This window comes from Chrysemys picta, chromosome 1 (genome assembly GCF_011386835.1).
Source record: "Chrysemys picta bellii isolate R12L10 chromosome 1, ASM1138683v2, whole genome shotgun sequence".
In the NCBI taxonomy this organism is placed as follows: domain Eukaryota; kingdom Metazoa; phylum Chordata; order Testudines; family Emydidae; genus Chrysemys; species Chrysemys picta.
The window spans coordinates 334581662-334608923 of record NC_088791.1 but is presented as its reverse complement, the minus strand read 5'-3'; the positions used below and the strand labels follow the sequence as shown (position 1 = coordinate 334608923).

At 45.7% G+C, this 27262-nt stretch overlaps 1 protein-coding gene across 2 annotated transcripts in view; it reads left to right on the top strand.

Annotated features, from left to right (window-relative positions):
• Nucleotides 1-27262, top strand: part of ANKRD42 (ankyrin repeat domain 42) — a 36680-nt gene that overhangs the window by 5858 nt on the left and 3560 nt on the right. The window contains exons 4-11 of one of the 2 annotated variants that reach the window (XM_005287570.4): nucleotides 721-840; nucleotides 1558-1693; nucleotides 5585-5785; nucleotides 6846-6971; nucleotides 13874-13979; nucleotides 14258-14427; nucleotides 14866-14992; nucleotides 21120-21264. In XM_005287570.4, coding sequence (XP_005287627.2) covers nucleotides 721-840; nucleotides 1558-1693; nucleotides 5585-5785; nucleotides 6846-6971; nucleotides 13874-13979; nucleotides 14258-14427; nucleotides 14866-14992; nucleotides 21120-21264 — 1131 coding nt within the window. Of the gene's footprint in view, nucleotides 1-720; nucleotides 841-1557; nucleotides 1694-5584; nucleotides 5786-6845; nucleotides 6972-13873; nucleotides 13980-14257; nucleotides 14428-14865; nucleotides 14993-21119; nucleotides 21283-27262 lie in introns of both variants that reach the window. The other variant, XM_042855975.2, reaches the window with a different exon arrangement.

The following is a 27262-nucleotide window of genomic DNA, read 5'->3' as shown; positions in this document are numbered from 1 at the left end:
AGCATTAGACTCGCCGGGGCTCAGCTCAGACAGCCGAAGCCCCGCCGCATGGGGCTGAAGCCTGAGGCCTTGAGCCCCACCACCCAGGGCTGAAGCCAAAGCATGAGCAGCTTAGCTTCAGGGGGGCCACTGTGGCATGGGGGCCCCAGGCAATTGCCCGGCTTGCTGCCCCCTAATGCCGGCCCTGGCTTTTATATGCAGAAAACCAGTTGTGCCACAGTTGGGCCCTGGAGTTTTTATCACATGTTGGGGGGGCGGCTCAGAAAGAAAAAGGTTAAGAACTCCTGCCTTAGATGTCTTTGGAAACCTCAGCTAGATATTTTCAGAATTAGAAACATGTCTGATTGTAAATAACACACAAAATAGATCTGCTATACATTATTATTATGTTCTTTATTGTTTGTATAGTGACAGTGCCTAGAATCCCAGTCAGGGACCAAGACCCCATTATACTAGCTGCTGTACAAACCTAGAATGCAAAGATGGTCTCTACCTCAAAGAGTTTATGATCTAAATGTAAGGCAAGACACAACAGGCAGATAGAAGACAGAGAGATGGGGCACACAATATACTGCACTCATCACTATGAGAGAAAACAACATCCATGAACTCCTTCCTACTTCACTCAGAAGTTACCCTGGTGACAGTATAAAGTAATCCTCCCAGGCGACATTTGCTCTTTAATTTTGTAAACTGAATTTCTGCTTTGTATTTATTTAGGCCCTTGTAATGAATGGAGTAAACTTAACAGCTCAAGATGACCGAGGATGCAATCCGTCACATCTAGCTGCAGCCCATGGACAATCATACACTTTACAAACCATACTCCGGAGTGGAATGGTGAGGAAATTTTATCTTCTGAGGGGATTTTTCTTTTTTTGGGGGACACGGCACACTTGCATTATATCATTACAACTCCGACAGTAGGGCCAAATCATGGTATACTTTTGCAAACAAAAACTTCCATTGATTTGATGGGACTTAGGACTGTAGGATTTGACATGTAGTTTAGTTATTATCTGTGCGCTATTCGTGAGAGCATATTTAGTTTAAATTAATGTTATTTATTATGAGGCACATAAGGAAAATGATCCAAGAATTTAGAAAGAATGAATATTTTGGAAAAGTAGAACATTTCATTAGCTGATAGTGACAGTTAAATAGAGATCAGAAGCTTTTATTATCATGATCTTTTTCAATCTTGATATTTTTTAGCTTAAAAAAATACAAATTTATATTTAACATATTGTGAGCAGCAACATGGCCAGAGTATGTCAAAAATGTTTATATATATATATATGTGTGTGTGTGTTTTAATTTTTTAAATAAAACAAAAAAACATAGGGGAAGTATTATCTATATGCCTATAAATGGGAATCATTTGTTCATAGCATCTTTCTTTAAAGTAACTTAAAAGTTTATATAGGTTTTCATAACTGTTTTGGTCACCTACTATAAATACCTGATTTCTATTTACAAATGTGATCTCTGATGTACATGTTGTTTCGACTGAAACATAAAGGAACTAAATAAATGAACCTGCTTCTTTCATTCTAGGATGCAAATGTTTCAGATAGGAATGACTGGAAGCCAGTTCATTATGCTGCTTTTCATGGCCGCTTGGGTTGTTTGCAGCTTCTTATTAGATGGGGAGCTACTATAAATGACGTGGATAACAATGGAAATCTTCCAGGTACCTTGGGGTGGGTGGGTGGGGGGGGGGAGTCTACAGCTCTAACTTTTGGCTTTTAGTTGCTCTGTTATGTGAATATTTAGCATATGAGAAATCATCTACACTAGCAATATTTGCTAACAGATTTCACACAGTTGCCACAGTTATCTTCTAAGAATTGGGGGAATTTATGTTATCTGTAACACTGATGCCTGGTAATTGTTAGCTAATGCTGACTTCTTGTAATGGCAACCAGTGATGAGTTTCATCAAACATATTCTATGGCACTTTCCCATTCCTATAGCCAAAGTTGCAACTATTGGGCCATATTCTGAACTCGGTGACACTGGAATAAGTTTGGAGTACCCCAGTGACTTCAAAGGAGTTATTTCCGATTTACATTTGACTGAGATCAGATTCTGGCCCATCTACTTTTGTCCCAATTCTGTCTCTTCATCCAAGTCCCATTCTCATCAAGTACGAAGTTTCAGTCTCCATTTCTCAGGTGTCTCATCCTAGTCCCAGTTTCCTTGCCCAGCAGGTCCTAGGACTTGTCCAGATGAACATTTAATGCACAGTATGCTGGGGTGTAAATTTGCGTCGCACTAGCATGTTGCATACTCACTGCCCATATGGACTCTGCTGCTGCGCACTAAAAATTCCCTAGTGCACTATGATCTGCTCTGCTTTGAAACAGAAGTAGATCAAAGCGCATTAGGAACTTTTTAGAGCATGGTGGCAGGGCTTACACAGACAGTTAGGGCATGGCAGGCAAGTGCGAGGTAGATTTACGCTGCATCTTGTCACTCACTGTTTGTCTAAAAAAGCTCCAAGTCTCACCCCTTCATTGTAAAGAAATGATTTTTCTTCACAATAATGGACTTTACAGTGAAATATTCCATTTTTCTGTCAGTAGCGTACCTGTCCCAGTTTCCCCACAATGTCCAGTCCCCTTGTCCAGCTAGTCCCAGTCTTCCATCACCTGCTTTTCCTCTGATCTGTCTCTCTCCCCACCCAAACCTCCACTCACCCACCCCACACACATTCCCACTGGCTCCCTGCTCTTAGCCCCAGTCTCCCTCCTCAGGCGCCTCATCAAATATCAGTGTCATCCCCTGCCAGCTCCTTTTCCCAGTCTCTTGGCCCAGCCAATCTTCGTCTCCCCTCCCAGGCTCCTTGTCCCAGTCTACTCCTCCTGCCCTTCTCCAGATCTCGTTCTTGTCCCCTCTGCATTTGAATCAGGCAGCTTCCTCTTGTACATTGCCTTGGCCCAATGATGGGGAGTCACTGAGAGCACAGGCAAAACAGTCTCCCAGTTCTCAGTTCAGGTATCTGGAGCCAGAATCCGCATGGCCTGCAGCAGCCCAGAGCTGCAATTGCAGGGAAAGTTCTGCTCAGTCCTGGATGGGAGCATGCCCAGTATGAATCTTCAGGGAACTTAGCTGCTAAAATCTAAGAAGTCTCTACTGAGCATGTGCAAACTGCAATTTTTCAGAGGCTTATAACTTGGCCAAATTCGGGGGGAGGAGGGAAGCGGAGTGGTTAGAACAAGGCAGGGATGGCAAAAGGCATATCCTGACACAAAGGCCACCCACCTGCCTAATTTCAAATCCCTGCTCCAAAGTGTGGGAGTGCTAGGCCTTTTCAAAGAAATCCTTAACAGAATTTTTTCAATGGGCAAAACAACATAATTTGCCTGAAATTAAATGGTTAAAGTTCGGCAAAGTTATAAGCAACTGAAAACAGGATCTTATAATAAGAAGTGTCAGGCCACCTTGATGACAGGGAATAGGCAGTGCTACCAGCCCCACCTACAGTATCATAATCTGTACCTAACAGTAAGCAAATATATGTTAAACTCACCTCTCCCTGGGAAACTCTGCAACTGCTTGGGTGAAATCCTGACTCCGCTGAAGCCAATGGCAAAACTCTCATTGACTTCAATGGAGCCATGATGTCACCCCTTGAATTCTGGCCTTATGCAGCAGGCATTTTGCTGCAGAACCTCATAGAATTTGCATGGAGTGGAAGGCTGTGCTTAGTTTGTTAGATTGTTCCTGTAGTTTACACATGGCAAGAATTTACTTATGTGAAATACATTAGTGGTGCTTGAACTGGTATAATGTTTTAGCTATTATGGGGTAATAGGATTCTTAATTGAAGAGAAATGATTTTTCTTTACAATAATGGACTTTACAGTGAAATATTCCATCTTTCTGTCAGTAGCATATCAGCCATATTATACAGAATATTTTCATGCACTGACATTAGGTAACTAATAAGTGTTTATTTGACATTCAGTTCCTCCTTCCCCTTTCCCACTGATGGGAATGGAAAATACTACAGTTTATAATGCAATGAGCATAGGTTTTGCACTTCCATAGCTCATTTCATTATGCCTGTCAACACTCTTTACAAATATTATATAATTAAGCCTTACAGTACCTTGTAATATCAGTAAGGTGACATGCAACCCACCAATACAAAGGAGCCACCTTTGGAGTAGAACACAGCAGCTGCTGTACACAGTAATACTATACAACAATTCAGGACAGAAAAGGAATAGGAATTCTGTATAGAGATGAAATTATAGGGGAAATTTATAGAAACAAAGTGTAATTACTTGCTACTTTATAGGACCTTTCATCAACAGACCTCAAAGTACTTTACAAAGGAACATAAGTATTATTATTCCCAGCTTATATATGGGGAAACTGAGGAACGGGGCAGTGAAGTGACTTGCTCAAGGTGTCCCATCTGTTGGAAGCTTGCTGCCTCTACCTGAACTAGAATTTGGCTAGGACAGGGGTGGCCCATACAAGGAGCTGCATATTAACTTCTGAAGAGCCGCATGTGGCTTTGGAGCCACAGGTTGGCCACCCCTGAGCTAGGACAAGATTAAACTTCTACTCTTACAAAAAGTGCTAGGGGATCTTGAACAGCCATAGGTGATCGGGATTCAGGCTGGTGTTCATCCAAAAGATGACATCCCCGATAACACATTGACCCAGTGGCTGAAGTAACCTGTCTGATCGCTCACATGCCCCAGCCCTGTGGGGAGGGAAGGATGGCTGGATCATCTCAGCAGTGGATCTTCCATTTCTCTCTGTCCCTAGCCAGCCCCCTTCTGCCTCCTTTGCATTGCGGTGCTGAGCTCTGCACTGGGCAAGGTGTGCGCATCTCTAGTCCAGCCTCTTGGAGTCCTGCCCCCACTTTTCATGCAGTGGTACATGCCTGGAGAGCCTCCCCAGCTGTGTGTGTGGTGGGAAGGGGGCTGGATTTGGGTCTCGGTGATATTAGCAAATATATCTGAACCAGAATAATTATGAACTGTGTTCCTAGGATGCTGTGTATCTCATGCTAAGCTTTATTGTGGACATCTACTACTAGTAAAAACCTATGTTCCTTTACATGTGGGAACTGTCAGAAACAAGATGCATGTTCTGTTAAGGAATGTTACATGTAAATTGCTGCTAGGTACATTAGGACAAACTGTTTGTGGCACTATGGTCTGACACTATTTGTACTCTTTGATTGAATAATAGTGTTATTTTTTATGGTTGGTCTTCGATGTTTATAGAAAAATAGATATGAAATTAGATTAATCTTCTGCTTGTTGTAAATAACTACACTATGTATGTAAAATATAAATAAGGTGAATTAAGCTCACACTTTGGAGCAGGTTTGAAGCTGCTCTCTGGACTGGTGAGATATTAATCCTCACATTTATGTACTGTGCTGTTTTGTCTTTGACTAATAAAACCTGAATAATCCTCAGTTAGCTGACATCAAATCAAATCCGACTCTAACAGTAGGCTTTGAACAGTAACCACAGCTTAGCCAAGTAGCTCTTCGTTTGGCAGGTGGCTGTGCTTCGGTTTAATATTGCCATGTTCTTCCTTTGTGCAATAGCTCATCTGGCAGCAATGGAGGGCCACCTGCATTGTTTTAAGTTCTTGGTTAGTAAAATGACCAGTGTGTCTCACACCTTGAAAGCCAGGAATGACCATGGGGAGACCCCAAAGGACTTGGCACAGAGGTTCTATAAGGATAATATTGTGCAGTACGTCGACAGCGTGGAACATGAGAGAGATCATCCAGAAGAACAGGAAAGTGAGTAGAAGCCTGAAAAGCTTCCGAGATGCTAGCTTGTAAAACAGAAAATGCCACAACGCAACAATAACTCTGTAGAAATGATTGATACAAATGACCTGAGCAGCAAGTGATTCTAACGAACAGCAGGTGATTCTAACTTTCAAGTGGAACTGTATGTATAATCAGTGTGAGAAACAGCTGAAGCTTCCAATAGTTGTTACCTTTATTGATATTTAAAGGCCTAGATTTCCGATTGTGATGCTGCATATGTGTCATGTCTCCGATTTTCTCATAATGAAAACAAACAGCAAAACCATGCTATGCAGTCCTTTTGCTTTAGTTATACAAAGCTGTTCATGTTTCTCTTAGAATCTGACACATATTCCAATGTCCACAAATTTCCAGGCAGTTACATATTTAGGACCAGATTTTGATTCACTTATTCATGTTGAGTTATACCTTACTCTGGCAATAATCCCACTGAAATCAATAGGACTACTTGATAAGTAAGGTATTATTCAAGAGAGAGGATAGCAGAAACTGGTCCATTATGATTATTCTGAAGGGAAGACTTGCTTGATTTTTCAAGCCCTCATTCCATATCTATTAATCTTTTCTTAGTATTAATCATATCAACTAACAAGAAAAATCAAAGTGCCTCAATGGATAATTTTTCCACCAAGAAAAATTAAAACATTGTATATCCTACCTAGGACCGTTGACTTGAAAATAAGGAGACAGCTTCAGTTTCCAGCATTATTAGTCCATTAAATTTCAACCAAAGGTCTATTTATTACTACAGAAATGTGAAGTGAATCTCCTCTCTGTAGAACTATAAGATGCCTGTGGTCAGTAGCCAAGACATGCTTAGCGAAGCCTGTGATGATAATGCTATGTTCTGCAACCGTGTTTCAACCAATTAAGGGTGCATTAACCTCACTAACAAGTATGATATTTCCATGTTTAAATTATTATTTGGAGAGAGAAACTATGAAAAGTGAGGTGAAAAAATAGCTTGTTTGCCTGCTTATTGGAATTATCGGCATTTGCTTGGAATCATGTCTGTTCTATTTTTCAGATTTAGCATTTCCAGCCCATGTGGCTGCCTTCAAAGGGGACTTGGTGACGCTTAGAAGATTAGTGGAAAGTGGAATCATCAATATTAATGAACGGGATGAAAAGGGATCCACTCCCATGCACAAAGGTCAGTAATTAGGAACTGTGTTGCAGCTCATTACTGTTTGTTATTGACTTGTTCACTTACTTATTTAAGTGGCTGCTCATCAGGTAAGCTTCATGAACTACAGCATCTCATTTTCCCAAGGGCTCCAAAGGGCAGCCAGCAGAGATTATGCAGCCAAAAAATGAATATTTAGTGGTCAACTTTTGTATACATCACAAGTGAATGTCTAGGTTGTTACTGCTGCATCACCAAGGATAGCAAGATGGTGCAGTGCACCCTCCAATCTCCTAATCATGCATTTCCCCACCATATTTGATCGTCTTCAGCATTGCCCTGCAGTCAGTTGTGAAGATTGAAGTAAGCCAAATTTCTGCATTGTGGCAGCCACTCTGGCCATTCCATCAGCAGCCTATTACGTCTAGTCCAGGATCTGCATTCCAGGTTGCAAACAGCTGGATGTAAGTGTGATATATCTGGGTACAATCTAGATTATATGAGCAACTGTGCCACCCTTGCCCTGCAACCTGGGGTGCCTTAAAATGCCTTGATGAAGGAGTTCCCACATCGGCTGCTCACAAAGCCTTCCAGAATGCAAGCCACACCTGAGTGTTTGCGTGTAACTGCAGCCTGCCAGCCACATTTGGCTCTCACCAGCCTGGGTTATACTGCAGGGCGACCCCAACACACTCCCAGTCTTAGATTTTCACCCAGGAAATTTCAGCCCTCTCCTGGGCAATACAAGTTTATATAAAGTTTGTTATTTTTTTAATAGAAATAATATGTATACAACTTACCACCCAAAACAGAGTTTCCTAAACATACTGGATTAGATGAAACAACAGAACAAATTTATTAACTACAAAGAGAGAAATTTTAAGTGAGTACAAGTAATGAGGCATAAAAGTCAGAAATGGTTACAAGAAACAAAGATAAAATGCCGAGGTCTAACTTAACCAACTATGTTAAATTCAAAGCACAGTTTTCTCACCACATGCTTTCAGCAGTCCAAACTTCTTAGGTCAGGACCTCTTCTCCCTGTATCCAATGAATGTTTCCTTTGTCGCTTCAGGTGCCGTCAATGAGACATGCAGGGAGGGAGAGAGGGGGGTCCTTGAGATATTTGTTCCTCCTTTTTATAGTTTCTGTCCCCCTCTTGAAAAACCTTTCCAGCTGGGTACCAGAGACAAAAAGCCTATGGGAAAGGATGTTCCCAGCTGCTTTTTCCTCACCTGTTTGAGCTTCCTTTGTTTCCCTTCCTGCTTTGGGACTCTGTTTACTGCTTAAATGCAAATTAAACAGAGCACACATTCCTTTGTTTGAGACAGACCTATGTGCCAACCTCAGTATGGAACATGGGTTAACACCATATAGTGGAATCTTATAACTTCACATACAATGTGGCCATACACATTTTATCAGGACAATAATGACCAGCAAATTTTGAGTTTCAAATGATACCTCATAAGGCATACTTTGTACAAAGATTATTACAATAGTGTGTAGGGTGTGAATACAGGGGTACATTCTCCCACAGTAAGTTACATCCATTTTGGTGGTCCATGCAGGCACAGGTGGGAATTGCTTAAAAATGAGAATAATCAAATTGAAGTCCAAAAAAAATAAAAATAAAAATAAAAATAAAAAACCCAACAACTCTAATCCGTTTAGATGCAACCTGTAGAAATATTGTGTATATAGCTATGGAACTGTACAGTATTGTGAACTGTTGTTACTCTCTAAGCCAGCGGTAAGCAACCTATGGCACGTGCGCCGAAGGCGGCAGGCGAGCTGATTTTCAGTGGCACTCACACTGCCCAGGTCCTGGCCACCGGTCCGGGGGGCTCTGCATTTTAATTTAATTTTAAATTAAGCTTCTTAAACATTTAAAAAACCTTATTTACTTTACATACAACAATAGTTTAGTTATATATTATAGACTTCTAGAAAGAGACCTTCTAAAAATGTTAAAATGTATTACCGGCACGTGAAACCTTAAATTAGAGTGAATAAATGAAGACTCGGCACACCACTTCTGAAAGGTTGCCGACCCCTGCTCTAAGCACTTGGACACTATGGTGATGTGCATTATACAAAACCACATGATAGACATACGGTAGGACACTGTAGAGGACTATGATGCTGTATATTCAGGACTATCTAACACATTGCTTTGCAGCAGAGTGATGCAGGAGGTGTGAGCTATTTTTTGCAGTTTGCAGTTTCTAATTTTGAAATTTGAAGACAAGGAGGGATTTTTTTTGTAAGACTTCCATAATTTCCCTCCCTTTTTTGACCTTTATAAAGCTGGTAGAAAAGTAATTAAAGTTTTGAAAAAATTGGGGAAAAATATAAAACAAGTTGTCAACATTCCCCCTCCAGTTTTTGAATACTGGCAGACTCACCAAGCATTACATCTGATACTGAAGTTACGGGAAATATTTTGGCCCACCATGTTGCATTTGTCATAAGAACATAAGAATGGCCCTACTGGGTCAGACCAAAGGTCCATCTAGCCCAGTATCCTGTCTACCGACAGTGGCCAGTGCCAGGTGCCCCAGTGGGAATGAACAGAACAGGTAATCATCAAGTGATCCATCCCCTGTCGCTCATTCACAGCTTCTGGCAAACAGAGGCTAGTGACACCATTCCTGCCCATCCTGGCTAATAGCCATCGATGGACTTATCCTCCATGAATTTATCTAGTTCTTTTTTGAACCCTGTTATGGCCAGTGTACCCCATAAGGCTTTATGGGGAGGGGGTGCTTATAAATGTATGTATGACATAACTGGAATATGTTTTGTGCTGCCTGTGCCATGTAACATACCTCCGTAAAGGTTATGATCTACTATATCTATTCATCCTATTTGTACATATATCATTTTCTACTCGAGGTTAAGAATATGGGCTGTATGCTTGCCTGATTTCTAAGTAAGCTTTGTGAGGCATTTGGTCAGCTTCTTTAGGAAGGAATTCACCAGGTTAAGTACCTGATCAGGAGACACTTAGGGAACAATGCATCTTGGAATGCTCCAATCCACATGAGAAGTCTTCCTGGAGACATGCAAGATGCCATGTGGACAATGGCGTCAGCCTGCAAAGACTGAGTCATGCAGGGGCATGTGACTTGCCCAGGTGTCTCCAAAACTCCATCTTAGAGATGGACTTTGCAGAGGAGGGGGGTCTCCACTCACAAGAGAGAGTCTATTTAAACCCAGGGGAGACCCCTCCATTTTGTCTTCAGCTGGCTAAAGAAGGAGCCTCTCCACCCCCCCCAGGATACTTGAAGGAGACTGAAACAAAGGACAGTAACTGCAGGGGGTGTGAGTGATTGCTGGACCCTGGCTAAAAGGAGCTTAGCCTGTAAAAGGGAGCACTCTGGAACTGGTGAGGAAATTATCTGTATTCAGTTTGATTAGGCATAGATCTGCGCATTTTATTTTATTTTGCTTGGTGACTTACTTTGTTCTGTCTGTTACTACTTTGAACCACTTAAATCTTACTGTCTGTATTTAATAAAATCACTTTTTATTTAGTAATTTACTCAGAGTATGTATTAATACTTGAGGGAGCAAACAACTGTGCATATCTCTCTATCAGTGTTATAGAGGGCGAACAATTTATGAGTTTGCCCTGCATAAGCTTTATGCAGGGTAAAACGGATTTATCTGGGTTTAGACCCCACTGGGAGTTGGGCATCTGAGTGCTAAAGACAAGCACTCTACTGTGAGCTGTTTTCAGGTAAACTTGCAGCTTTGGGACAAGTGATTCAGACCCTGGATCTGTGTCTGGAGCCAAACAGGAGTGTCTGGCTCAGCAAGACAGGGTGCTGGAGTCCTGAGCTGGCAGGGAAAACAGAAGCAGGGGTAGTCTTTGCACATCGGGTGGCAGCTCCCAAGGGGGTTTCTGTGATCCAACCCGTCACAGACTTATCCTCCATGAATTTATCTAGTTCTTTTTTGAACCCTGTTATGGCCTTGGCCTTCACAACATCCTCTGGCAAGGAGTTCCACAGGTTGACTGTGTGTTGTGTGAAGAAATACTTCCTTTTATTTGTTTTAAACCTGCTGCCTATTAATTTCATTTGGTGATCCCTAGTTCTTGTGTTATAGCTAACACACTTAGGGATGCGACAAATCCACACCCGAGTGCTCCAACTGCACAGACATAATCTCCAATGTCGATGCAGCTAGGTTGACAGAAGTATTCTCTCGACCCTAGCTACCTTTGCGTAGGGAGGTGGAGTTCCTACAGCAATGGATAATCCCCTTCTGTCGCTGTAGTCTGCTTCTACACCCTGGGCGCTAGAGCAGCATAACTACAGCACTGCAGCTATGCTTCTGCAGCACCCACAGTGTAGACATGGCCTTTGTTTGCATCGGCGCAGACTGCATTCACCTCTTCCTCAACTGCCAAACTGAACGCAGAAAATAGGCACTCAAGATGGAGATGTGTCCTGCTCTCCCTTGCTACATTCCCACCCTTCCCCAATCAATTGTTCAGTTGAGGGGGAGGGAGGAGTGGTGCGTGTGTGGGGTGGGGGGAATTTATGGTCACACAGATATACGGGCTAGCTGACCAAAAGGACCAAAGGGGGTGACTGCAAATGAGGGTGAAGAGGGAGACAGGAATGACTCTGCCCGCAGCGGTGCTTATGAGCTGGCAGAGACGCAAGCGAAGGTGTTAAGCCCTCTGATGTCACTGAAGATGCATAAGGCACATCAGTTGTTGTCAGCAGGCAAGCAGATATACCATAGAACCAGGTGTAGCTAATGATACCAGGTTTATTCAGTGTTAGGGACACCCAGCTTAGGTAGGGTGACCATATTTCCCAAAGGGAAAATGGGACACCACATGGGGCTCGCCTGAGCACCCTCTCTCTCCCATGTGGGGTTGGCCCAAGCTGTTTGCCGGAGCCCTGCCCTCCACGCCCATGCGGGGCTGGCTTCGCTGCTCACCTGAGCCCTACCTGCCCCCCACTCGAGCCCTGCCTCCCCCACTGTGTGGGGCTGGCATCACCACTGTTCCCCCCCCCCCCCCCCCCCCGAGATGTTCCTCCACACACCACTTTTTTGACAAAAGTGGGCATTTATCCCATTTGCTGCAAGTTGGCAGGAGCAAACGGGACCAATTTCCACTTTTGCCAAAAAAGTCAGGGTGGCTGGGACAGGGCTTAAGAAAGGGACTGTCCCGGCCAAAACGGGACGTATGGTCATCCTAAGCTTAGGTCACAGCTGTCCAGGAGGAGCTGCCTATATACTCATGGAGCTAGAGGGAGGCACAGAGTGGGTTCAGGCTCTAAAACAGACAGACACCCCAGCCAGTATAGTGTACGCAAGCAAACTTCCATTACACATTTTCCCTTGCAGATCCTGATTCAACAAAGCACTTGGTCTGTTGACTTCCAATGAGACTATTCATGTGTTTAAGGATAAACAAGTGTTTAAGTGGTTTGCTGAATTAGGGCCCTACTCCGCTTGTGTTTTCCTTTCTGTGTCGTCTAGGATTGGAACAATAGTAGATTATATTATTATAAATTGTTCTGTATCAATCCTAAAATCTGTCACTTTCTTTTAAAAATACATTTAATGTTTTCCAGGAATTATTCTCCAGTCGTACAATGTTTAAGTTAGCATCAATCTGAGGAGTTACAATCACTAAAGCAAATGCTTTTCTTCTGTTATACACTAAAAAATTACCACGTGCTTGATTCAGATCCATCCTCTTTGCAGCACTGTTAATTATGAGTCAGATGCCCTACTTCTGACATCATATGCTATGTGGGAAGCCAAAAGAGATGGATTTTTCCCTTTGATAACTGTCAATGCTGTAATTCTCAAAGGGAACCAACAAACCTCTCCTCCCCCAATCCTGATGCCAACATGTTACTTCATAAACAGGAGCAAGAGAAAGTTGTAAATGGTGTTAACATTTCAGGTCAAGTGTTTGTACCAGCTCTAGATGGGTGAAGGAAAGCCAATATAAGGAGCAAACAGATGGTATCCCATGACATTGATGGCTAGAAAACCTGTGAAAAGAGAGAAATGTTGTAGGGATACAAAGCTATGGTTGGGGAGGACCAAAAAGAACAGAACTGCTTGGCACTTCACACTCTCTCTCCAAAAGCCTGCTACCCAGATAAAATAAACATGCACGGGGCAGCTGTTGTTTGGTGCTTTCTCAGGGGTTGTATTGGCATTTGTGAAAAGCATTTGCCCAGATCCCGAAAACAATTTAGGTGCCTAACTTATTGAAATTAATGGGAGTTAGGCACCTCCAATGCCTTTGAGGATCTGAGCCTAATCATAACCAGGAGGCAGAGCAGATAAATAAGGTACCCGTAAGTAACATAAAATACCACGCCATAGTTTTAGAACATATGGTAGATCTGCAGCTTCATGTTATGCTGCATTGCAAGAGCCATGAGCAATCAAAGCTCTTGTCCATTCAGCACTCATCCTTAGGATACTGTATGGCACCTTTAATGGATGCCCAGTGTTACAGAAGCCATAATACTTCACGCAGCTGAGAACATACCTGGGGACTCCAGATAATAAGGACCAAACAGACCAGCCTGTAGTGGATGAGCTTAGGTAGTGTACCTTCAGGAGGCACCACGAGATCAGACTCCAGGCTGATAGCTACAGGGCCAGAACTTTCTCCTGACTTCAGTACAGCTGCACCACTTACAGAACTGAGGCTCGGCCCATAACATTTATTTTACATAAAAGGGGAAATGAAAATAAAAACAGGCTTACACTCTGGGGTAGAATTTGGCCTATTATAAACTGGTATTTCCATCATAGGTTCCTAGTGACACATATAAACTATTCATACTTTAAGGAGTGTCATGTCATGTTAGGGAAAAGGCATTTTTAAATAAAAGTGTGTATAATTGACTTTAGTACATATTCTTTTTCCTTAGCTGCTGGACAAGGACACATAAGCTGCTTGCAATGGTTGATTGAAATGGGAGCTGATTGTGACATTACAAATGAAGCTGGAGAGACTCCAAAGGATGTAGCCAAGAGGTAGCAGTTCAGATCTCTGAGCTGTAATTTATTTGTATAGGGACTGATTCTGCACTCACTGCTTTTATACCACTGTAACTCTGTTGACTTCAGGTAGTGTTATTCCTGATTTACATTGGTGTAGATGAGAGCAAAAACCTTTTTAGAACGTGTGGCGGCTGCTGCTCTTTGACATATATTCAAGTGTGTGTGTTCTAATCAGCAGTGGAACTCGGGCTGCTTTTTCAGACCGGCGTGTGTATTTCACTGGGTCTGAACTTACTGACTGTGTTGTGCAGATTCGCCCGGCTGGCAGCTGTAGAGCTTTTGAGACGGGCAATGGGAGACGATTCTGACGAAGAATTAGATGACAACGATGTAAGGTTTTTCGACAGACACGGCGTGGAAGGGAGCACAGACACCACGGAAGATTTAATTCTGGATGAAGCAAAAAAAAGAGACGCCCGCAGTAAGTTCTGTCTCTCTTTACTGTTTCTTCTCTTGAACCGGTCGGAAGGAATGAGAATCCTAGGACAAAATATTTGTAGTTGCAGAGTTTCTCCCTACTGCTGCAGAATCTTTTGTCAGTACCAATGAGCTTTACAATATATTGTGGCAATGAAGACAAATATTTTAATCATGGAAGTTAGAACAGAGGATAATTTAGGCAAATCTAGTCCATCTCTGGAAAGCCAGCACAGGATGGTTCCTTACAGTATTTTTTTGACTGATGTGTCAGATGTAGTTTTAAACGTATTCAGTAATGGCGATTCTGCTACCTTCTGTGAGAGGCTGTTCCACAGGCTAATAGATCCCACTGCCAAAAAACATCTCCCAACATTCAGAAAACCCAGCATCTTCACGCACATCCTCATGTTAGTTACCCAGAGAACTGTCTGTCTTGCAGTAAGAGCCTACCAAAAGATTGAAGAACTTCGACAACTTCTAGAAATTGCCTACAGCAACTACAAACAGCTGGGAGGAATAACTGTAGAGGAGAGGAAGAAGAAGAAAGAAGAAAGGGAGGCTGAAAAGTAAGATTCAATTAACTCTGTAACGTTTGTAAAATCTGTAGAGATCCATGGATGGAAGGAGCTAGAAGAGTGCAACGTATTAGTGTTACTTATTATTGTATTTATTTATTATGTTTCAAATGCAGAACCTATGGTTAAGAACTTATCAGATGGCTACTAGGTCTAAAAAACCTCAGCAAAGGCATACGTGGGCTTATAGCCACTTCCATAATGTTTACCTAATTCCCAGTGTCTCATTACTGTACAGAAATGTTCTTTTAAATGTCCTGAGTTTAAAGGAAGTGCAATACTGCCTTGCTATGATTTTGGAATATTAAATGGTGGTGTCACTTTTTGTAGGTTACTTCAACTTCCTCCTGGACACCTGGTTACTTACCTAGAGTTTTAAAGGTAGTTACGCATTGCTCCACTCAGTGTCACTGTCAAAAGTGACTTAGGATCCTAAGAGCCTATGTCCCAGGTGCGATGCAGTGCCTAATTATCTTTAAAATCCGGGCCTGAGTCCCTGCGGAGCCACTGTCTCTCTCTCTCTTTCTGTTACAGTCTGTTGGCATCCCCGATGTCTCTTGTTAGTCACTGATAAAAGGTGCGTGTTTGGGAAAGAACTAACTTACAGCAGGATTGCAGATGGACAGCAGGGCTGGCAGAGACTCTGTTGCTTTGAGGGGAGCAAAAGATGTCACCAGTGGGATTAGAAGTATTAACTTAAAACTTTAAAGGATATGACTCGAGACTGCTAACAGGGTCCCTTTCAGCTCTAAATCAGTGTTCAAATCCATCCACCCAAGGTTGGTAGTGACCGAAAAGTCATGACTATCTTGTTTGGCTTGTGAAAAATGGATTTGTAGTTTCAGTCCAGTTGCATCCACATCACAAAAGCCCCCATTACAACTGGCACTGATTTGGCTCCTTTGCTGACAATATCTGCAGAGTAACCAAGGACTGAGTGGGCATACGGAGACTCTACTGTCTCCATACAAAGGATTCCTCCATGGATGTTTCAAGACACACTGGCCAAGCAGCGTGGGGAAAGCTTGCCCTTGCCTCCATGGCCAGTGACCTTTATTCTCCAGGGCTGTTGATCCCTGGCTTTTCATGAGCATTAAATTCACTCCAATGGCTTTTCAGTGCCCACTCGCACATTTTAAAATGTTTTGTTTTATAAATCGTTGGGGTGAAATAGGCAAGCAAAGGAGCCACTCAGGCCTTAGTTCATCCTAAAGCTCATAGTTTTCCCTTGTCAGCATATAGACTTGGCAACAATCTGGCTCTTTCTGTTCAACACTTGTCAACAAGGCATTTGGCATCAGGATACCAGCCCCAAATATCACAGTGGCAGAGCCTGATTTTCAGACGTGCTGAGTATCTGCACTTCACTTGATTTCAGTGAGAGCTCTGGATGCTCCTCATACCTAACAGGCAGGCAAACTCTCAGTACTTCCTTCTGTAAAATGGGGATAATACTTACTGTATTTCTTCCGTTTAAATTTGCAGAGCCTGTGTGTTTCTAACTTACCCCAGTGTGATGGTGTTGATTCATGGTGGCGTGAGGGAGAACAGACTCAGACTCGGTTTCAGTTTGACATTAGACAGCTGGTCACAATAAGAACGACCGGATATGAAATGTGAATGTCTAAACTGAAAAAGGGATTGCTTAGTAGCTCTTGCTGCAGCTTCACCAATAGTAAACCACATACACATTGTGGTTCATCTTCGAATCTCTTCCTTATTTGGGGTTTAGCTTTAGGCTTGGAAACAGTTTAAGGGAACCATCTACTGCTATGCAAGATCTGCCACCTGAGCGCCCATTGTTTAAGGAACCAGTTTGGAAGAACCTTCACCATTTTGTACTAACCCTTAGGTTCTGCAGTTATTTTTCTTGTCCTGTTAGTTGTGGGCGGGAGCTGAGCGTGCAGCCTGGCACGTACTTGTAAGGCTCCTAAACTTTTTACTAAGACAACCCATCAATGGCATTTTGTCTTTTTTGGGGATCCATCATTACCCCTGTTTCCTACTCCAGCCTAGCCTCCAAGGCCTCTGCTCGGCTTCCCCCAGCCCCACCTGTTCCTCTGGTCCCCCTCCCCCTGCAGCTGGGTCATGATTGCTACCAGGCTGCTGACTAGCCACTCGCTGGCTCCGGCTGCTTCCTGCTGTTGCTGCCCAGGGGAAGTGAGAGCATCGGGATGCGGGCAGCAGCTGCACAGAGGAAGGGGCCAGAGCCAGTGATAGGACAGTCAGCAGCCTATCTCTGCCCTGTGCATGCCTTGGAGGCACTTCCTCCGCACTCCTGCTGCCCAGTCCCACTCCCAACGCGAAGTAAGAGCACACAGGGAAAGCAACACCTAGACCAGGGTGGCCAAACTGTGGCTTGTGAGCCACAGGCGGCTCCTTTACTGTTAAAGTGTGGCTCGCAGAGTGCCCCCCCCCACTTCTCCACCTACCAGATGGGAGGGGACTCTGCCTTGCAGTGGGGTGGTGGGGTAGGGGCTTCTCCTGAGCCGAGATGGGGGGCTCAGGGCTTCTGCCCCATGAGGTGCATGTGCCGGGGCTTGGTACTTCAGCAGGTGTGGGGTTGAAGCCCCAAATCCCGGCAGGCTCTTGAACTTCTGAAGATTGTTGTATGCAGCTCAGAGGGTCAGTAAGTTTGGCCACTCCTGACCTAGACCCTTCCTGCAATCTACTGTTTGGGTAACACTGCTCTACAGGCTGTCGGGTCTGCTCCAGAGTATGGGATGATGTTGCCCTCTAGTGGTTGGTCTATGTTGAGTATAAACTTCAGTACTAGTCTGCTGTCAGCTAAGGGTTATTGTCCTTCAGCTCGGGCCTGTGATGACAGCCATAGGTTCTGAGTGACTTATCACCCATGAACGTGATTTAGTCTTTACCTATGTAACCCTTCTGCCAGGTGGCGTTGGTAGCAACAAGGGCCAGGTTCAATGTCTAGGCGTTTCTCCTAACCACAGAAAATAGAACCGGCTTGAGCCCCCACTCAGCAATCTGGAAAACCAACCACAACCCCCAACTGCCTTTAAGCGTCACTACTTCCCCTCTCATAGGCACTGAGGCTGTGTATAGCAAAGAAAACTTTTAATAAAAAGGGAAAAGGAACCCAGCAATAATTTGAGAAAACCCCACAATCACAATTCAAAACCCCATGACCATGGGCAAACACCCACCCCAGACTACATTGGGCTGTGTCCTTTGCCTCAGTCTCTCACCTTGTGGTGTGAAAGTCTGACATCCAAATGTTCCTCTAACATGCCACTCCTGTCTCCCTGCACCCCACCCACAGTTGCTGTCCTTGGTCAGCAAAGACCCAGAGTTCAGCAGTGTGTTCATGTGAGTTCACCTCCCATCCTGGGGTGGGGTGAGGGGAAGGTTGGAGCAATGCCTGACACCGCCACGGTTCACTCTGCTGTCACTGCCTGCTGCTGTTAGCAAGTCTCTGTCGCGACTGTCAGTCTCTGCCTCTGCTGGCCGACCTCCTGCTGCCACCACTCTCCGCTGCCTTGTCATGTTCTGAGGTTCCACCACTTAACACAGTTCTCCATGATGTCAGCAGGTAGTGGGGAATCTCACTGCTAGAGCAGGCTGTCCAGTCTTTCACCCCACCCATTGTCCCACAGCCGGTCTAAGGCTATGTTTATACTATCACTTATGTTGGCAAAACTTATGTCGCTCAAGGGTGTGGGGAAAAACATCCCTGAGCAACATAAGTTTCGCCGGCATAAGTGGTACTATGCACAGCGCTGTGTTGGTAGGAGAGCTTCTCCTGCCAACGTAGCTACAGCCACTCGTTGGGGGTGGTTTTATTATATCGACAGGAGAGCTCTTTCCCGTCGACATAGAGCGGCTACACGAGAGATCTGACAGTAGTGCACCTGCATCGGTACAGCTGTGACACTGTAAGGTCTCTAGTTTAGACATAGCCTAAGTGATTTCAGCTCCAGTGATCACAGAACAAAACAAAGATTCTCAACTGAGTCTAATCAGTTCTGTCTTTAAACAGTGCAGGGATCAGAGGAGGGTCAACTGGTGTCTAAAACTCCTGAGGGAGAGCCAACGTTACCAGGTAGAAACCCCTGTCCCAACTCTCTCTCCGCTTCACTGGGTTTATCATCCCTACCCCCTGCTTAGCGAGTGAGGTTCAATTTAGGGTAACCCCCTCAATCAAGGGCAGCTTAAGTACATTTCTGCTGCCCTTTACTCATACAATAAGAATAACAACATTTCATTACTGCTGCTTTCAATACTTCAGTGCTTTCACTATAAATATATGCTTTCTATATAAATCCATGGTCCGCTCACATCTTGAATACTGTGTGCAGATCTGGTCACCCCATCTCAAAAAAGATAAATTGGAATTGGAACAGGTTCAGGAAAGGGCAACAAAATTGATTAGGTGAACAGCCTTCCGAAGGAAACGGTGGGGGCGAAGGACCTGTCTGGTTTTAAGATTAAACTGGATAAGTTTATGGAGGGAACGGTTTAATGGGATAACATGATTTTAGTCAAATGAACAGCGTGCCATCGCTGGTAAATAGTATCAATGGCCAATGAGGGTCTGGCTGGAGAGTCTTGCCTACATGCTCAGGGTTCTACTGATCGCCATATTTGGGGTCGGGAAGGAATTTTCCTCCAGGGTAGATTGGCAGAGGCCCTGGAGGTTTTTCGCCTTCCTCCACAGCATGGGGCAGGGGTCACTAGCTGGAGGATTCTCTGCTACTTGAAGTCTCTAAACCACAGGATTTGGGGACTTCAACAGCAGAGTCAAGGGAAAGGGTTGGGACGGCTTTGTGGCCTGCATCATGCGGGAGGTCAGACTAGATGATCATAATGGTCCCTTCTGACCTTAAAGTCTATGAGTCTATGAACGGCTGCTATATGAGGAGAGATTAATAAGACTGACACTTCTTAGCTCGCAAAAGAGACGACTAAGGGGGGATATGATAGAGGTCTATAAAATCATGACTGGTGTGGAGAAAGTAAATAAGGAAGTGTATTTACCTCTTCACATAACACAAGACCCAGGGGTCATCAAATGAAATGAAGAGGCAGCAGGTTTAAAACAAACAAAAGGAAGTATTTTTTCACACAATGCACATTCAATCTGTGGAACTCTTTGTCAGAGGATGTTGTGAAGGCCAAGACTATAACACGGTTTAAAAAACAACAACAACCCCAACCTAGATAAGTTCCTGGAGGATACGTCCATCAATGGCTATTAGCCAGGATGGACAGAGATGCAAAACCATGATCTGAAGTGTCCCTAGCCTCTGTTTGCCAGAAGCTGGGAATGGGCAACGGGGATGGATCATTTGATGATTACCTGTTCTGTTCATTCCCTCTGGGGCAGCTGGCATTGGCCATTGTCAGAAGACAGGATGCTGGGCTAGATGGACCTTTGGTCTGACCCAGTATGGCTGTCCTTATGTAAAGTGATTTGTAACTCCCCACTAGTTAAAACTGATCACTTTGCAAAGCAGCTCCATCGGCTGCATACCTAGCTGGAGTAGGTGTGTCTATGCAAATACGGTCTGTTCCTGAAGTCTTCGCCCCCCCCGGCTCATCACTAGATGTCAGGGGAGAGTTCATTCAGACCCAGCTTACATCTATGTAGACCTGGCTTCTTACAGCAGCAAAGAGCTTCTCTCTCTTCTCCCCACCTAGTGCGGTAGCTGAGTAGGATTCCAATTTAGAGTTCCCCATGGTGCGAGGTCAGGCACTGGCTAATGTATGTAGTGTTTCTCCAGAGTCCCAAAGAGATTTCACACTCATCAGAGCAGGGAGCATATCTCCCTTGAACTCTTTTACAACACAGAGCACGCTACTGGTGCTTAAATAATCATCTTAGCTGATAAAAGGCCACCAAGGTTTGGAATGTGGCCTTCCTGTATTTATGCTGGTGCTGGCAGCAGGTGCTGGGGACCCAGTACTCTTTCCTGGAGCAGCAGGAAGGGCAGTTCCAGGTGTATCACCCCCAGGCCCCCATAAGCTATCTTGCCCTGTAGCAGCAGGATAGTGCCTGCACCCTCCTTTTGGGCCACCACAGAGTAACAGAGGCAGGAGCTGACATAGTTAACAGCATTTCATGAGACTTGGCTTGCCTGATTTTTGCGTTTGGCAGGATAATTAGAGAGCTGGAGGCCCAGCTGGAATACGAGCGAGTCCGTCGAGAGACGCTGGAGCGTCAGCTGGATGAATACCGAGCAGAGACAAGCCACCTCAAAGAGTGTCTGGAGAAACTGCAGCTCACACCCACCATCTCTGGGGTGAGTGTCTGCCCTCAGGTGACTGCTTTGGGGAATGTGTGAAAAACAATATGAAAAGAAACAAGGTTCATTAGCAACATCTAGCTCAGTTGCCGCAAAGACACCAGCAGCATCTGTTGTGTCCACCTGGGTCAGCAAAGAGGATGCTCAGACAGAAAGGATTGCTCTTCTTTACAGCCACCATTTGTAGCCGGACAGGTGCACAGCTATCTTCCTTGATGTTAGTATTGGCCATAGGCCTGGACCCAACCCCCTAGATATGAACAACATGGAACTCTGCTACATGATAATTGCCCCAAAGCCTGCTTCAGAAAGTGTGGGAAAAAAGCCAACTCCCCTCCTCCCCAACAACAACAGACAATTATGTGGGAGCCCTGGCATATACCACAGAATCCACCCCTTGCTACAGAACTCTGGTCCACAATCCCTGCTTTCTTCCCCATAGTTTCTAGCCCTGCAGGTAAAGAAAACCTTTCCCACAAAAACAGAGTATAAGTCAGGGGTGGGCAAACTTTTTGGCCTGAGGGCCACATCGGGGTTTTGAACTGTATGGAGGGCTGGGTAGGGAAGGCTGTGCCTCCCTAAACAGCATGGCCCCCACCCCCCATCCACCCCCCTCTCACTTCCCACCCCCTGACTGCCCCCCTCAGAACCCCCGACCTATCCAACCCCCATGTTCCTTGTCCCCTGACCGCCCCGTCCTGGGACCCCCTGCCCTTAATCGCTCAATGGTTTGAGCATTGGCCTGCTAAACCCAGGGTTGTGAGTTCAATCCTTGAGGGGGCCATTTAGGGATCGGGGGGGAGGGGGGAAGAAAAAAAACAAACCTGTCAGGGACAGTACTTGGTCCTGCTAGTGAAGGCAGGGGACTGGACTTGATGACCTTTCAAGGTCCCTTCCAGCACTGAGATAGATAGGCCCCCCCAGCACCCCACCCCCTATCCAACCCCCCCTGTCCACTGACCCCTATCCACACCCCTACCCCGACAGGCCCCCCGGGACTCCCACACCTATCCAACTTCCCCATTCCCCATCCCCTGACTGCCCCCTGGAACCTCCTGCCCCTTATCCAACCGCCCCGCTCCCCGCTCCCCACCAGAGTGCTGGCAGCACAGTGAGCTGAGGCTGCAGGGGAGGGGCTGGGAGCTCAGGGGCCGGGCAGGGTGGTCCTGCGGGCTGTAGTTTGCCCACCTCTGGTATAAATCAATGCAGTGTTGTATTCTGGAGCATGTAGACAGCCTGCTACACTAGCTAAGTTGGGTGTGAACTGCTCCCATGTCTTAACTCTGAAGCCAATGATGGCAATTCAAATTTCACATTAACTATTTCACTAGTGGTTAGTGTAGCAGAAAAACCAAGATAATGTGTTTACTGCACAATCCCAAATGTGCCTTCTCAGGTAGCCAAAGCCCCACCACTCCCCATTCAGGCAGCTTAAATCTCCAGCTGCCTCCCACCAACTATAGAGGAGTTATGCATTTTCAATGCAACACTCGGCAAAGCAATGAGAACGGAAGGGTCAGGAATGGGGTAAACTAAATAGACCACAGGCACATTCCCAGCTCCCACCTCTCCTGTTTGGCTAAGGCGGAATAAAGGACTCTCATCCCCAGGGACTGAAGGGCTAAGTACTACCCATTTCTAGCTTCACTATTGTTTTGTGTGCACATAGCCTTGCCTGAAACTTGCCAGCAGAGTTCCACATATCACAATGAACCCCTGGTTTAATTCTTCCACTGCCATCTTCTGGCCAGAGACTAATATTACATCACAATTGCAGTTAGAAATGTTCAGTTATCGTCTGTGTCACATTTAATTCATTATGGCTTCTATAATATTATTTGTATATTGTAGCACCTAGGCTTGTGAGGCATGGATCAGGACCCAGTGGTGCTAGGCACTGCACAGACACAGAACAAAGCCAGTCCCTGCCCGAAAGAGCTTATAATCGATCTATAAGAGAGAGACAACAAGTGGATCCAGACAGATGGGGAATCACAAGGAAACAATGAGAAGTTTTTGTCCCCATGGTAGCTAGTGGTCTCAACTCACCAGCACCCTAATCTTATGCATCAATATGCAATTTCATGCTGGTGCCTGATTAACAGCATCAGAGACCAAGTTCTTCATTTACCCGCACGGCAGATATTGCACAGACTGCAGCAGCAGAAGCTTTCCCACACTGCTCTGTCCCGGGCCTCAGCCCTAACTTGGAGCTGCCCACTGTTTCTCATGGCGAGACGTTAGCTGAGTCTCCGTGGGCCTCTGTTGAGACTGGCAGCAAGACTAGGCAATTAAGGAGGAGTGGGGTTTATGTGGATACCCTCTCACCTGGAAATCCCACTCATGTCATAGCCACCGCTGGCTATAAAATTGCTCCATGTCTGTGCCCAACCCTAATCTGTGTCCCCTTCCATCTCACTATGCCACAGGCCCCATTGATAACTGCATTCACCCCATTGCATAACCTGCATTCGTAACTGTCCCATTTTTCACTAATCCCCCTGCTTTCTAGCTCATAGCGAATCCCATGTCTCTTCAACTAGCTTCTCTCAACCCTACTCCTTTCCTCTTATGCCTCCTCCCCCTGCCTTCTCCTTCATGGCTGCTTCCCCACTTCTCTCCCTCACCCACGGCTGCCCCCACACACTGCACCAACCTTTGCATCCTATCTAAACTCTTCTTGCCTGCTTCCCCCCCCCCCCAGTGCTGCTGAAAAGCCACCACTTTCTGCTTCCATGACATAACCCCAGAGCATGGGCTAGGACACCAGCTCACCAGGGAGCTACCCTAGCAGCTCTATTCGTCCATTTAACTCAACGCAGCTACACGAGGGGTGCATTTTACTCCCTTATATCAGTTCTCTGAAAGGGCACAATTGAGCTCCAGTTTAACAGGGGTAGCCACTTCAATAGCTTCTCAGACAGGGGAGCGGGAACTTCTTCCACTGAGGCAGATTCATTTTCAAATCCACCTCTGTACCAGACCGAGGGGTCCTTTCTGGTTTCACACTGCTATGCTCCACTAGAGGACTCTGCCGCCTCTAACCCACGTCAGAGGTGAGCGATTGAACTTTCATCTTTGGAATTTCCCATCTTCTCCTGCTTGGCTCCAGAATTAAACCAATGTAGATAGCAACCAAGACAATCCCAAGTACAGCAGTAAACCAGGGCAGCATTGCTAGCATCTTGTCTGACCCTGTAAATGTTGGCATGCTGTACCTTGACTAAAGTACCACATTTGTATTCTTTGTCTTATCCATAGCCTCATGAATCAAAATGTCAAAACGCTACCCGTGAAATTGATATTCTTGCTCCTATTTCATTTTGATATAGACCTGACTCAACTTTCAGGGGTATTTCAGGCTCCACTAACATTGAGGGGCTGGCTGAATGCGCTGGTTTAATGAAGACTGCTTAAGGCCCCAGTTCTATTTCAGTCTCTGGGATACGGGGAGATAATGCAATCTCTGAGTGCCACACAAACATCCCTGTTTCCCCCACTCAGCAATGGACCTTCTCGCTTAAAGATGAAAAAACAAAAACAAAAAAACAGGTAATTTTTGAGAAAGTTCCCAAATGCCTATAGTATTTTAAGTGCCTCTAATGAAAAGAACAGGCTTGGGTTTGAAACTGAGACTTGGGGTATGTCTACACTACGAAATTAGTTCGAATTTATAGAAGCCGGTTTTATAGAAATCGGTTGTATATAGCCGATTGTGTGTGTCCCCACATAAAATGCTCTAAGTGCTCTAGTCGGCAGACCGCATCCACAGTACCGAGGCTAGCGTCGACTTCCGGAGCATTGCACTATGGGTAGCTATCCCACAGCTATCCCACAGTTCCCGCAGTCTCCGCCGCCCATTGGAATTCTGGGTTGAGATCCCAATGCCCGGATGATGCAAAACAGTGTCGCGGGAGGTTCTGGGTACATGTCGTCAGGCCCCTCCCCCTCCGTCACAGCAACGGCAGACAATAGATTCGCGCCTTTTTACCTGGGTTACCTGTGCAGACAACATACCACGGCAAGCATGGAGCCCGCTCAGCTCACCGTCACCATATGTCATCTGGGTGCCAGCAGACATGGGACTGCATTGCTACACAGCAGCAGCAGCTAACTGCCTTTTGGCGGTAGACGGTGCAGTAGACTGGTAGCTTTCATCGGCAATCTGGGTGCTGGCAGCCGTGGGGCTGCATTGCACCAGCCCCTTGCCTTTTGGCAGTAGATGGTGTATTACGACTGGTAACCGTCCTATTACAAGTTGGGTCATTGCACATTAGCAGAATCTTCCCTGAGCAGCAGATTGTGCAATAGGCCTGAAGGCCATCGTAATACACTAACTGCCAAGCGCCCAGTATTTGCTGCTAAGCACCCAGAAAGATGCCGAGGGCTATCAGTCACGCTGCACTGTCGTCTTAAGATGTAAAAAATAGATTTGCTTTGTATTCATTTGCTTCCCCCTCCCTCCGTCAAATCAACGGCCTGCTAAACCCAGGGTTTTCAGTTTAATCTTTCGGGGGACCATTCTGTGTGTCAGTTGTTTGTGTTTCTCCCTGATGCACAGCCACCGTTCTTGATTTTAATTCCCTGTACCTGTAAGCCATGTCGTCACTCGGCCCGCCCTCCCTCCTTCCCCTGATACTAGTTTCGCGCCTTTTTTCAGACCAGGCGCCATAGCTAGCACTGGGATCATGGAGCCCGCTCAGATCACCGCGGCAATTATGAGCACTATGAACACCACGCACATTGTCCTGGAGTATATGCAGAGCCAGGACATGCCAAGGCAAAACTCAGACCAGCCGAGGAGGCGATTGCAGCGCGGCGAAGAGAGTGATGAGGAAATTGACATGGACATAGACAAGGCACAGGCCCCAGCAATGTGGAAATCATGGTGTCACTGGGGCAGGTTCATGGCGTGGAATGCCGATTCTGGGCCCGGGAAACAAGCACAGACTGGTGGGACCGCATCGTGCTGCAGATGTGGGACGATTCCCAGTGGCTGCGAAACTTTCGTATGCGTAAGGCCACTTTCATGGAACTTTGTTACTTGCTTTCCCCTGCCCTGAAACGCCAGGATACCAGGATGTGAGCAGCCCTCACAGTTGAGAAGCGAGTGGCGATAGCCCTGTGGAAGCTTGCAACGCCAGACAGCTACCGGTCAGTCGGGAATCAATTTTGAGTGGGCAAATCTACGGTGGGGGCTGCTGTGATCCAAGTTGCCAGGGCAATGAAAGACCTGGTGATATCAAGGGTAGTGACTCTGGGCAACGTGCAGGCAATAGTGGATGGTTTTGCTGAAATGGGATTCCCAAACTGTGGCGGGGCCATAGACGGAACCCATATCCCTATCTTGGCACCGGAGCACCAAGCCACCGACTACATAAACCGCAAGGGGTACTTTTCAATGCTGCTGCAAGCCCTGGTGGATCACAAGGGACGTTTCACCAACATCAACGTGGGATGGCCGGGAAAGGTACATGATGCTCGCGTCTTCAGGCACTCTGGTCTGTTTCGAAAGCTGGAGGAAGGGACTTTCTTCCCGGACCAGAAAGTAACCGTTGGGGATGTTGAAATGCCTATCGTGATCCTTGGGGACCCAGCCTACCCCTTAATGCCATGGCTCATGAAGCCGTACACAGGCAGCCTGGACAGTAGTCAGGACCTGTTCAACTACAGGCTGAGCAAGTGCCGAATGGTGGTGGAATGTGCATTTGGACGTTTAAAAGCGCGCTGGCGCAGCTTACTGACTCGCTTAGATCTCAGCGAAAAGAATATCCCCATTGTTATTGCTGCTTGCTGTGCGCTCCACAATATCTGTGAGAGTAAGGGGGAGACATTTATGGCGGGGTGGGAGGTTGAGGCAACTCGCCTGGCCGCTGATTACGCGCAGCCAGACACCAGGGCGGTTAGAGGAGCACAGCAGGGCGCGGTGCGTATCAGAGAAGCTTTGAAAACGAGTTTTGTGACTGGCCAGGCTACTGTGTGAAACTTCTGTTTG